At 45.8% G+C, this 12565-nt stretch overlaps 1 protein-coding gene across 18 annotated transcripts in view; it reads left to right on the plus strand.

Moving 5' to 3' along the window:
• Positions 1-12565, plus strand: part of PRUNE2 (prune homolog 2 with BCH domain) — a 197586-nt gene that overhangs the window by 123009 nt on the left and 62012 nt on the right. For all 18 annotated transcript variants that reach the window (XM_036433755.2, XM_036433758.2, XM_036433743.2 and 15 more), the window contains 3 exons: positions 227-385; positions 2231-8786; positions 9400-10156. In XM_036433755.2, coding sequence (XP_036289648.1) covers positions 227-385; positions 2231-8786; positions 9400-10156 — 7472 coding nt within the window. The remainder of the gene's footprint in view (positions 1-226; positions 386-2230; positions 8787-9399; positions 10157-12565) is intronic.

Genomic DNA, 12565 nt, shown 5'->3' on the forward strand with positions numbered 1-12565 from the left:
CATAATGGCAAAGGCTCCTTCCTTTCTTGGTTTTAGGAAAACAAACAAGCAAGGTACGTCTTAAGCCATCAAATGCAACTTTCCAAACTTCCTTGAAGTGTTTATTTCACTTGTATCTAATAATATATCTCTGTCGCAATCCATCATAGGACTGGACAAATTTGTGGCAAACCGCCCAAAGCTGAGCAGTTTGACATTAATATCAAATTTCCTAATGTTGTTTCAGAACTGTGTGTTTCATGGCAATATCACCAGTGATCTGAAAGCATTTGCAGACAAGTTCGGTTTTGATGTCCTCATCCTCCTGGCCAGCTATCTGTCAGAGGAGCAGCAGCCAAGACAACAGATTGCTGTGTACTCCGAGAACCTAGAGCTGAGCAGTCAGGTAAGATCTCCTCCAACCCTGGTACGTTTCACTGCATCCTGACCTGCTTGCTCTCAGAACAGGTGGTGGAGGATGGGAATGGATTGGTGGCATAAGGAAAAGGGCCCAAGAGAAAAAGTCCTGGAGTTTGAGTTTTAAGAATTGGGGTTATTTTGTATAGTGGGCCTTTTAAAAGAACCCTATAACCATCGCTTTCATATCCAAATGAGGGCCAGTCTTCCTTTGGGAGCTGTTTTCTTAGTCCCCTTCTGAATGCCTGTTTGGTGTCCAGTGTTGAGTAACTGTGGATCTGATGCTTTAATCAAAGTTAGCCTCCAGGCACTAGAATTTTGACTGGGTAATCAGTTGGACCCTCTCGGTTGAGAGCTGAATTTTATAAGGTAGGCCTGTGGAAATTATATAAAATGTAGACAAAATTAATCAAAATACCATACCAGGTATATTTAATAAGTAATATGAGAGCATACATGATTCATTATAATAAGGACTCCATGGCCTAGAATGAGTTCACCAACGAGTCTTTCCTCACTAATGAATTAGACACTTCTTGAATCCACAGGTGGCAAGGGGCAAGTCTCGACTTTTCTGCATCCTCACTTTCAGTTCCCTAAGAGACCTCTCTGGTCTTTCTTGACTCTAAGGCTGCTCTGTGCTTTCTCGTGTCCAAATATGAAAGAGGCTCATGTCCCTGTTACAGACGCATTTAGTACCCTCTTTCTGACCCAGACTGTGCATTGTGTCATCAGCCTGAGGCCTCAGTGCTTTGCTCTGCCTTCGGTTTCAGAGCTGAATCTTATTTTCCCATGGACAGGAGTTAGGTCTCCTCAGCCTTCAGTATGGAGGTTTTTCACCTGACATTTAGTAGCAAATCAATTTTTTAAAGGTTAATTTAAAAAAGACCAACATAGAAGAGCCGATGAAGCCCTTGCCGCCTCCACCCCACCTCTCCTTTCCTCACTCAGCCTCCCGACCAGAGACAGCTCTTTGGAGCCTGGTCCAATACAGGGTCAGGACTACTCACTCCTAAGGAATCCCTCTTTGTTCCTGTGGTCATTGTTAGGCAAAGGTCAGCATCTGCAGCTCGACTGTCTGAGTTCAAAATGTGGCTCCTTCCCTTGTTAGCTGCTTGTGGTTGGTCCAGGTATTTCATCTTCTTGGCTCTCAGTTTACTCATTGTCAAAATGAGGATGAAGAGTCCTACCTTATAGAATTGTCATGAAGATTAAAGGAGATAATGCACATAAAACCTTTAGAACTGGACTCGGCGTATGAAAACATTCAATTATTACCTATGCAAGCTCTGTAGTTACTTATGATTATTGTTCTTGCTTCTGCTGCTGCTGATGTTGTTACCTTCACTAATCCTGTGGGACCATTTCAAAAGCCCCATGTGAAAATATCCCAACACTTCCTAAAAACCAGGGAGCTTTCCCACTGGTCCTTGTCAGCAACGAGCATTCAATTTCTGTGTGTTATTTTTCAAATTTGAAAAAAAAGTTTGCCCTTTTTTTCACACTTTCACTTCTGTTGGAAGATGATGTTATATTACACTGAGGAAAGGATTTAAATGGTTTTAGATCTCTTTTCCTATAACTCTTAGAAGCCGGCAAAAGTGAGCCCCTGTGTTTTAAGTTCAATGAAAAGCCAGTTTGTTAGGATTAGAGAAAGAGTTGGTGGTCTGTTTGGTGGAACTTCCCATGCAACATACAGTTTTGTTATTTGCATTCTTCTTTAAAGACAGGTAAACATGAATTAATTTTTTTGTTAAGAAACATTAAGAAAGGGGAATTGCAAAGAGCAGAGAGTACCTTCGTGCTCATGTGAACCCCTGTGTCTCCCTGACAGATTTGCTGTGAGCTGGAAGAGTGTCAGAATCTTTGCCTAGAGCTGGAGCCCTTTGAATGTGGCTGTGATGAGATCCTGGTGTACCAGCAGGAGAACCCTGCAGTGACGTGTGACCAGGTGGTCCTCCTTGTTAAGGAAGTCATCAATAGGAGGTGTCCAGAGATGATGTCCAACAGCAGGACATCTTCCACCGAAGCTGTGGCAGGCAGCGCCCCCCTCTCCCAGGGGTCGTCTGGGATTATGGAGCTGTATGGCTCTGACATAGAGCCACAGCCCAACTCTGTGAATTTCATAGAAAACCCTCCAGATCTCAACGATTCTAACCAGGCCCCGGTGGATGCCAACACAGACCTCGTTAGCCCAGACAGCGGGCTGGCCACCATAAGGAGCAGCCGTTCATCCAAGGAGAGCTCGGTTTTCCTCAGCGACGACAGTCCGGTGGGAGAAGGTGCCGGGCCTCACCATAGCCTCCTCCCAGGGTTCGATTCCTACAGTCCCATCCCTGAAGGGGCAGTGGTGGAGGAGCATGCCCTGTCCAGAGGACATGGGGAACACTTCGACCTCTTCAGCTTTGATCCAACACCCATGGTTTCTGGACAGTCCCAACCATCTTCCCATTCGGCTGACTACTCCCCATCCGATGACTTCTTCCCCAACAGCGACTCGTCAGAAGGACAGCTCCCCTTGGGGCCTAAAGAGCTCATTGGGATGGGGATGAATATGTCTAATTATTCATCCAGCTCGCTTTTGTCAGAGCCCGGCAAAGATAACCTCGTGGAATTTGATGAGGAGTTTGTCCAGCAACAAGAAAGCCCCCTCGGGGATAACTCTCAAGGAAATTTGAGCCTCACAGACTTTGTGGGAGAGGAATCTCTCTCTCCTGAAAAGGGAATCCCACCAACACCTATGAATAGCTTTGTGGAAAGCTCCCCATCCACTGACGACCCAGCTCTACCCTGTTCAGAAGACATGGCCCCAAAAACAGTCGACGCGGGTCACTCGGGGCCACCTCAGCCCCGTGTGCGGTGCCGCAGCTGGTGGGGTGGCTTGGAAATTGACTCTAAAACGATTGCAGATGCGTGGAGCTCCAGTGAACAGGAGTCCGTCTTCCAGAGCCCTGAGTCCTGGAAAGATCATAAGCCAAGCCCAGTGGATAGGAGAGCCTCTGATTCTATGTTTCAATCAAAGAGTCTCGAATGCTCAAAGCCAGATCCCTGGGAGTCAGAATTTGGTCAGCCTGGGCTGGGCAATGAGAATATCCAAGACCAACAGGAGGAAAGCTTGCAATTTGAGAACCTGCCCACTGAGAAGTCGCATTTGCCAGACGCTTCTCCTCAAGGGACAAACCATCTGATAGAGGACTTTGCTGCCCTATGGCGCTCAGATCGCTCCCCCACAGCAATGCCCGAGCCGTGGGGCAATCCCATGGATGGCGGTGAACCAACTGCCACAGTGTCATTCCCAGCCTGGGGTGCATTTGGGAAAGAAAATGACACCAAGGGCTTAAAAAATACCTGGAATCTGCACCCAATGAGTGGGGAGACACCTTCTGTGAGAGACCCGAATGAATGGGTTGTGACAAAAAGTGGATATTCTTTTCCTGCAGAAGACCTGGCAGACAGATCGCCCAGTGAGGCAAGCAATGAAGCAGCTCCAGAAATCTGGGGCCAAAAGTCAGCCCATGACTCCAGGGCTGACATCCTCATACCTGGAAACCCCAGGTCTGACCCAGAGCATGCATGGAATAGCCCTAAGCCCACCAAGGAAGATCAGGATGGTGGCGTGGATCCAAAAGTGAGGGGGAAAGTCTATGAAAAGGTAGATTCGTGGAACCTTTTTGAGGAGAGTATCAGGAAGAGAGGGTCAGACATCCTAGCTCCTTGGGAAGATTCCTTCCTGTCATATGAATGTTCCGATTACAGTGCCTCCAACATAGGGGAAGATTCGGTGCCTTCCCCTTTAGATACCAACTATTCCACCTCCGATTCCTATACATCACCGACATTTGCTGGAGATGAAAAAGAAATGGAAAATAAGCCCCTTACTCATGAGGGAGGTTTTGAGTCAAAAGATGCTAACTCTGCCACGGAAGAGGCTGAAATCCCTCCTCAGTCACCACTGCAGCCGCCCAGACATCGAATTAGCTCAGATCCCGGGAACCTAGAAATGTGGGCTCCACCTCACGCAGACACTAGTTCTGAAAGAAATGCCACTCACAACCCAGAGGAAGATGTACTCAGGACAGAGCCCACAGATGACAAGGACATCTCCGTGGAGGAGGAGGTTGGGGAGAGCAGCCAGTCCAGTTACGACGACCCCAGCATGATGCAGCTGTACAATGAAACCAACCGGCAGCTCACGCTCCTGCACAGCAGCACCAACTCCAAGCAGGCGGCTCCCGACAACCTCGACTTGTGGAACAGAGTGATCCTGGAGGACACTCAGTCCACTGCCACCATCTCGGATAACGATTTGGACTGGGATGACTGCAGCGCAGGGGTGGTGATCCCTGGTGAAGGTCAAGCACAAGGACTCACAGCGGAAGGCACCGAGCCCGAAACCCGGTTTTCAGTGAGACAGCTAGAACCGTGGGGCATGGAGTATCAGGAAGCGACGCAGGCAGACTGGGGACTCCCTGCTTCTTACGAGCATAGCAAGGACGCCACTCCCAATAAACATCATGAGCTGAATGAAAAGAGCGGGCAGCTCATTGCAAATAGTATTTGGGATTCTGTCATGAGAGATAACGACATGTCATCATTAATGCTATCAGGCCCGGCGAATGTTACAGATTCAGAACAAAGCAGAGTGCCTCCCGAAACTCCCAGCTCAGAAAAAATTAAGGGCAGTACCATTCCAGATGTGCTAGAAGCCTCTGGAGCCAGTGAGTCAGGAGCACTTGGTCCAGACCAGGAAAACACATGCAGAGGAAACCTGCCAGGTGATACAGTGGTGTCTCTAGCAACCAGGCTGGAGAATCCAGGGCATGTTGTATGCTCAGATCCATGGAAAGGTCCTCACTATGGACAAAGTGAGAATGAAACAGAAACCTACAGAGCTGTTGATAGGGAGCACCTGAGCGAGGAGGAAGTGATGGATGGAGCCTCGGGAACTTCTGGAAAAGGGCAAGGTGACCAGGAATGCTGTCCCCTAGTTGTATCTGAACGTGAAGAAATCTGCAATGAGTCAAGCAAAATCAGCTCTCCTTCAGTCACTTCAAGTCCTCAAACTGAGGAATCCCAGGAGGCTTTAGAGCATGAGAAGGGATCTTACGATTCAGACCCCTGTGATGTGCAAACTGAGGTGTCCACAAACCACTTACAGGCAAAGGAGACCTGTGAAAAGCATCTCGAGAATCACAGAAATTCAGGTGAAACTACTGACATTCCAGAGAAGCTGACTTTAACAAAAAATGTATCTTTACCTGAAATGAATCTTGAGATAACTGAAGAATGTAACATTCTGGAGCCAGAGAGAGTAAACCAAGAGCCACCACCTGCATGTCCCCAAAGCCTTGATGTTTGGGATGGCCCTACAGACAGTGATGTGCAAGTCAGTTGCACAAGTTCTGAGATAACTACTTACCTTGAAGGTAAGAGTGCTGAAAACAGCCCTCCAGGAGCCATTTCTTCAGAAAATTATGACAGAGAGAGTGTTTCTAGTGAGTATTCACATTCCAGTGCATCAAGTCCTGACCTCAATGATTCTTCAGCTGCACAGCTTTCTTGGGATCATGAACCCAATACTGGGCGTCAGAAGGAGACTCAAGATGACTGGAGTAAACAGAATCACCAAGAATCCGGACTCATTACTACTGGTGGCCAAGTGGAAGTAATTACCGAGATGAAGGACCTGGAGAAAAACAGAATGGACAAGTTTGAAAGGAGCTTAGGTCAAAAGGTTCCTACATATTTAGAGATATGGAATGACTCAATAGATGGTGATTCCTTTTCCTCTCTATCCAGCCCTGAAACAGGCAAATATTCTGAATATTCAGGTGCATATCAGGAAAGAAATCTAGTGGTTAGCCACCAGGAGAAAAATGAACATAATATTCCTGACGCTGTGCAGACAGAGGATGCCAAGTTCATGTCATCAAGCTCAGGTTCCGACGATGATAGCATAGGCGATGAGGAGTCAGTAGAGGAAGAGAACCATTTGGTCACTTGCCAGGTTGCTCAGAGCGAACCCAGAGCTTGGGACTCATCAAATGAATCTAAGTTCTTGGACATGGACAATCCCAAGTCTGAGGAGTTATCTGCCTATGCAGGCAATTCAGGACCAGCAGAGAATGAGAACACATCAGACCCATTCTATGACAATCCACAAAGCAGTGCTGATCACTCTAATTTCTCACCACTAAAGGAGACTGAAACACAGATGATAGCAGTAGATAAGGAGACAAGATCCCCAGAAACAGGGACAGGAAATATCATATGGCAAATATCTCCCAAAACTGAACCAAAGAATGAAAACAATTCTAAACTAGAAATGCTTGACTTCCCAGCTGAGAGCACTGAGTGGTGGAATGCATCTCTTCAGGAAGGGCAACCAATTGAGAGAGCATTTGAGGGGGAGCTGTCTAACTCAGGTGGTATGTTAGAGATGAATTCTTCAGTATACCAACACATTGGTCCCTGGGGCATTCCCATTCAGGGTGATATGGAATCCATGGACACACATTGTACTAATCCTTTCAGTGATGAACATCAGTCACCCTTTCTGGATAATAATGTGGAAAACTCCCATGAACAACTTTGGAACATTCAACCACGGCAGCCAGATCCAGAAGCTGATCAGCTTAGCCAACTTGTAATATTGGACCAGGTTAAAGAAAAGGATCCCGGAGAGCAAACTTTCATGTCTTCTGCTAATGACAAACTCACTTCTGAAACACCTAGCCAAGAGCAGTGTCATGATACAGTGCTGTCTGTCTGGGATCAGCCAGACCCAGCATTTACTCACATAGATGAAAATAGATCTGTTACATCTAATGTCTCAACTATTGCATGTCAAGAAACAAATTGGTGGGAGGAAGAAAAATCGTACCCCAGTAAAATGACAAATTCAATCATTGCCTCCAAAGATTCCCCTGCTGTCAGTTCTTCTACCCAGTTGATAAAGAAGGCAGGAGCTGAATGGGATGGCTCTACCCCTAGTGAGGGCCCCCAAAGCACGTTTGTTCCAGATATCTTACATGACAATTTTCAAGAGAGTGGGCAGTTGGCCTCAGCTTCACCTGACTTGTGGGTGGATGCTAAGCAGCCCTTCAGTTTGAAAGCAGATGGTGAGAATCCTGACATACTGACTCACTGTGACCAGGACAGCAATTCTCAGGCTTCCAACAGCCCTGATATTTGCCATGATCGTGAAGCCACGCAAGAGACTGGGCAGTACATCAGTGCTAGGATGGAACCTGAAGAGGAAGCCAATGAGTTATATCTCACCGAGCCAAAGCTGGATGAAGGGCCCAATCATGAGCCTGGGCAGGAATTTGTCCCATACAGTTCAGAACCATGTTCTGAAAACAAAATTCCACTGCCTCCCACAAGCGACCAAGAGAACACAAATGGCTCATCTCAGCCTGCCATCTCTCCTAGTGGTTCTCCCGAACCTTCTGAAATAAATGATGAGAACGACACCAGTTTAAAAGCATCAGAAGAAGGAGCCGACCCCGAGACGGCACCAGTGTGGGAGCCCATAGACAGAACAATCCCAATGATGAAAAGGGTGGGAACCGCTATTTTTGTAACTCACCAAGAGCCAACTGTGGATGGCAACAGCTCTTGGATCTCAGAGGACTTTTCTCCTGAAAGTCAGACAGGGGAAGCAGCCTTGTTGGACCTCGGGCAGCCATTGACTGCTAAGGACCCTGCCTCAGTGCCCGACGCTCTGCTCATCTCGGACACGTGTCTGGATGTAAGCGAAGCTGCCTTTGAACACAGTTTCAGTGATGCCTCAGGTCTCAACACGTCCACGGGAACCATAGATGACATGAGTAAACTTACATTATCAGAAGGCAATACTGATACACCCGTAGATGGGGATGCTGGGAAGCAAGATATCTGTTCCTCTGAAGCCTCATGGGGTGATTTTGAATGTGATGTCATGGGCCAAAATATGGATGAAGATTTAATGAAAGAGCCTGAACACTTTCTCTATGGCGGTGACCACCCCATGGAAGAGGATGCTCTGAAGCAATCACTGACACCTTACACGCCTCCCTTTGATTTGTCCTACCTCACAGAACCTGCTGTGGGTATCAAAATGGCAGAGGAAGCTGGGACTCCAGAGGATAAGTCTGTGGGGAGTGAAGCAGGAGAGATATTGCTTTCCACTCTTCCTGATCAAAGAAGCAAGGAAAACCGCACTGAGACCCAAATCAGCCAACCTGGACACCAGCTGGTTGTACTGCATATTCATGAAGACCCCGAGTCAGTTTCTTTGCCTGTCAGAGGTGATTCCAACATGGAGTTGTCTCCATCAAACATTGACTGGGAAGTAGAAACGGATAATTCAGATTCACCAGCAGGTGGAGACATAGGACCATCAAACGGTAAGAAACATACCATCCCACCAACCCCAGAAACTGCTGCTTTCATTCAATTAACCCATTTGCAAAACATACTCTTCCTACTAATGTGGGTAAATGGGAACTGACTACATTTGCAAGGCATGCCTACCTAGCCAAATCCTATATTACAGCAGTAATATCTCCTGCTTGTATAATACCTACCTTTGAGAGTACGTGAGAAGATTAAACATTTTTTTTTTGGTATAAAGTATCTTTTTATTATGGTTTACATTCAATATTGCTTTGTATTGGTTTCAGGTGCACAGAATAGTGGCTAGACAATCCTATACAAAGTGTTCCTCTGGTATTTTCAGTACCCTCTTGGGACCATACAGAGTTATTACAATATTATTGACTATATTCCCTATGTTGTACTTTACATCCCTGTGACTATTCTGTAACTACCAGTCTACTTCTTAATCCCTTCACCCTTTGCACCCAGCCTCTCCGCTACCTCACCTCTGGCTGCCATCTGTTAGACAGATATTTCTCCAATTATCTCTCCTTAGATGGATCATTTGCAAAGATCACAAATCACATAATGTGCTAATTAAGCCTTGTTTCTCCCCCTTCTCACCTCATCTTCCACCTTTAGATGCCAGCAAGGGAATATTCAAGTTCGAAGCAGCAGCAGTAATTCCTACCCAAGAGCCTGAGCCGATAAAACCAGAATTTGGAGAAGAAAGGAACACGGAGAAGAATGAAGACCATCAGGCACACCACCTGGACTACATACTTGTAAACCATGAAGAAAATTCACCCCTAGAGCCAGAGGCCTTCGAAGCAAGAGAAAGCACATCGGAATCGGAAGAGTTTCACGTAAGTTCCAAACAAACGGGGCTGCCAGGAACTGAAGTAGCAAGCTACCCAGACATTTGTCTGTCTGACTCCTTAAGTGAAAGACAAGATCATTCTGCAGAAAGAATGTCTTCTGAAGATGATAAGAGACCATCTCTTGAAAGCCCTGGGCAAGAACAGAGTTGGATGATCTTGGGCCATAGTGAGGTTGGCAATCCATCGTCAGAAGCTACAGACGAAGGGTCTGACAGGGCTGTGGAGCCAGCCTCTGATCACAACTTGGGCATGAGTCCCCAAATGCAGGCTCTGGGAGAAACAAAGCCTCTAGAATCTGTAGCAATAGAGGAGGCCTCTGGTCTGTGCAGCCAATCTCAGAAGAGCAAGAGCGGAGGCAGGGCTGGCCCAGATACAGTTATGTTGCAGACTGTCGCCCATGACAATGAATGGGAAATGCTTTCACCACAGCCTTCACAGAAAAACATAATCCCTGTGACAGAAATGGAGGAGGAGACAGAGTTTCTTGAGCCCAGAACAAGGAAACCAAGACCAAATAGGTAAGCAAAAAAACTAAATTTACTTTCTTCCTGAAAATGATTTTATTGGAAACCAGGGAAATAGTGAGGGATGATGGGATATTAAGAATACCTGGTTTTGCTTATATTTATTGCAGAGCATGCCATCAATAAAAGTATCTGCTGGGTAGCCATAATGATAACCATGATTTGTATATATATTCAGCCAAAAAAAGCCCCTCAGTTTCCACCCAGAATCTTACACTTACCCTCCCAATATTTGTCCTGCTCAACATCAGTATCTGCCTTATACAGGCCATTGGAACCAGAGTGGGAAGGGCACTAGCATTTATTCATAGCACCAATCAGTTGCACAATTATCTTATTTAAATATCCTTACAGCAACCCCAAGATAGTAGGATTTATTCTCTTTATTTTACCCATACTGATGGCGGGAGGGGACTTAAGAATCAGAAAGATTCTCTGACTTGCCTAGAATTAAGTAACCAGCATAAACAGTACGGGGTGTTTTTGTTTTTTGTTTTACCCCCAAAGTCTATACATTCCAGCAGATACACAGAAAAGGTGATTCTGTGTTTTATACAAGTACTTAACTTCCTGGTGGGAATAAGGAGACTCTATAGCAAGCTTAAAGTCTTCGTGTAAAACCTCATTCCCTGATTGGCTGGAAAATTAACCATTAAACCAGCGATTCATTAATCATCTATGCACTCACCACACGGTATTTGGAAGCTGCTCTGTGCTGAGAGTCTGGTAACCATGGACATAGCAGGGAACAGGGTGCTGTCCCTGTCCCCCAGCTTCCAGGCCCTGCTGACACTGCTTAGAGTTGTTCGTGTTTCACTTTGTTTGCGCTCCTGCTTCCAGAGATAAAAGGGCAGATTGTGGAAAGTAACTTAAGTAAAAGGGTAACTCATGTTTCCCCCCTTAAAATGTAGTGGAAAAAACATATTTTTTTTTCTACTCATTTTGGGAGTATAAAGGAGTATACACATCACATAGCCTCTTGGGTCAAAGAATCTGGACTCCAGCTTGATGCTATCATGTCTGTTATGTATTTTAGGATAGCCCTAGGCTTAAGTCTCCAGTGGGTTGGGCTGGAGGATGTCCAGCCTCCCATCAGTAGTAAATCCTGCAAATTTAATTTGTGTGAGTAGCTACAAAACCTCCAGGAGAGCTTGGTATTCAAAAATTATGTTTCTCCAGGAAGGAAGGGAACGGAGAACACACAGAATAGCAGGGGTATGTTGAGGCTTAGTCAAAGCCAATAAAGAGTTAAACGCTGTGCCAGATCCAAGTGAAGCTTCATAAATCCAGCACTTCCAGTTGGTCTAATCTTTTTTTTTTTCTTCCTGTCAAGCTATTTCCTTCCAGAGACCCCCAAATCCGTTATCAGAAAGAGAGCAGCAGATGGATCCCAGCAGCCCTGCTGGCATTGTTATAGATTGAGCTAAGAACGCAGGCAGCCTAGAGTTGGCTGAGCTACTGTTTGGCTTCTTGTCTGCGTTTTGCACATGGCCCTGAAGTCAAACAGATGATAGAATTCCATTGTGCCACTTGCCCTGCTTCTTTCAGTAAGTTTTTTTTGTGCAGCCCTTTCTGCTCAGCTCCTGCCAGAATGAAAGTTGTCTCCCAGTTGGGAGAGGGGGCAAATTTTCCTGCTGGCATTTGTATTACCTGTTGCATAAATAATTTGCTTGGAGATATTTGTATTATTAAGAGTCTAGTGTTATTTCCAGCATTAATAGTAGTATGAAAAGATTAGTACTTGCAAACTTCGCTCTGTGCTAGATTCTGGAGGAGGCAGAATTGTCTGAAGCAGTGATTCTTTAGAAATACGCTGTGATATGACACACTAGCTACAAATTGGCTTCTTGCCCTTCGCTTGCTCATTCAAGCACAGCCCCGCCCAGCATTCACACTGTTTTGAGAGCAGTAAGCCCTATTTTCAAAACCTGAGGAAGATGAGGTGCTTTTTCTTCTCATCCTCCACCTACTAATTCTTTTTCACAAAACTTACTGTGAATGCTGAGAGAGAAACTCTCTCCTTTATGATTTTCAGCACAGGGTTCTAGTTCCCTATGTTCAGTCTTCCCAGAGGCTTTTGCCAACACCTTGGTCATCCCTCAGCTATAGTAGTTCCCCACCCCTCGTAACTCTCCCCCTCCCGTCCCAGCTCAGGATTGCTCACTAATTCCCGAGAGTGATGGATGAGCCAGAGTTTTCCTATGTGGTCACAGAGAACATCTGCAGAGGAATCAGTAGCACAGGGACTTACCTGAAAATTAAGAACCATTTGTATATGTTTATTTTAAAAAGAAGGCACTGTTCCAAGGATATCATAGGAAGAAGGGATACTTTGATTATATGTTAGTCAGGATTCTCCAGATAAGCAGAGCCAATAGGAGCAATAGGAGATCAGATAGATGA

Source organism: Pipistrellus kuhlii, unplaced genomic scaffold (genome assembly GCF_014108245.1).
Source record: "Pipistrellus kuhlii isolate mPipKuh1 unplaced genomic scaffold, mPipKuh1.p scaffold_m20_p_12, whole genome shotgun sequence".
Taxonomy (NCBI): Eukaryota; Metazoa; Chordata; class Mammalia; order Chiroptera; family Vespertilionidae; genus Pipistrellus; species Pipistrellus kuhlii.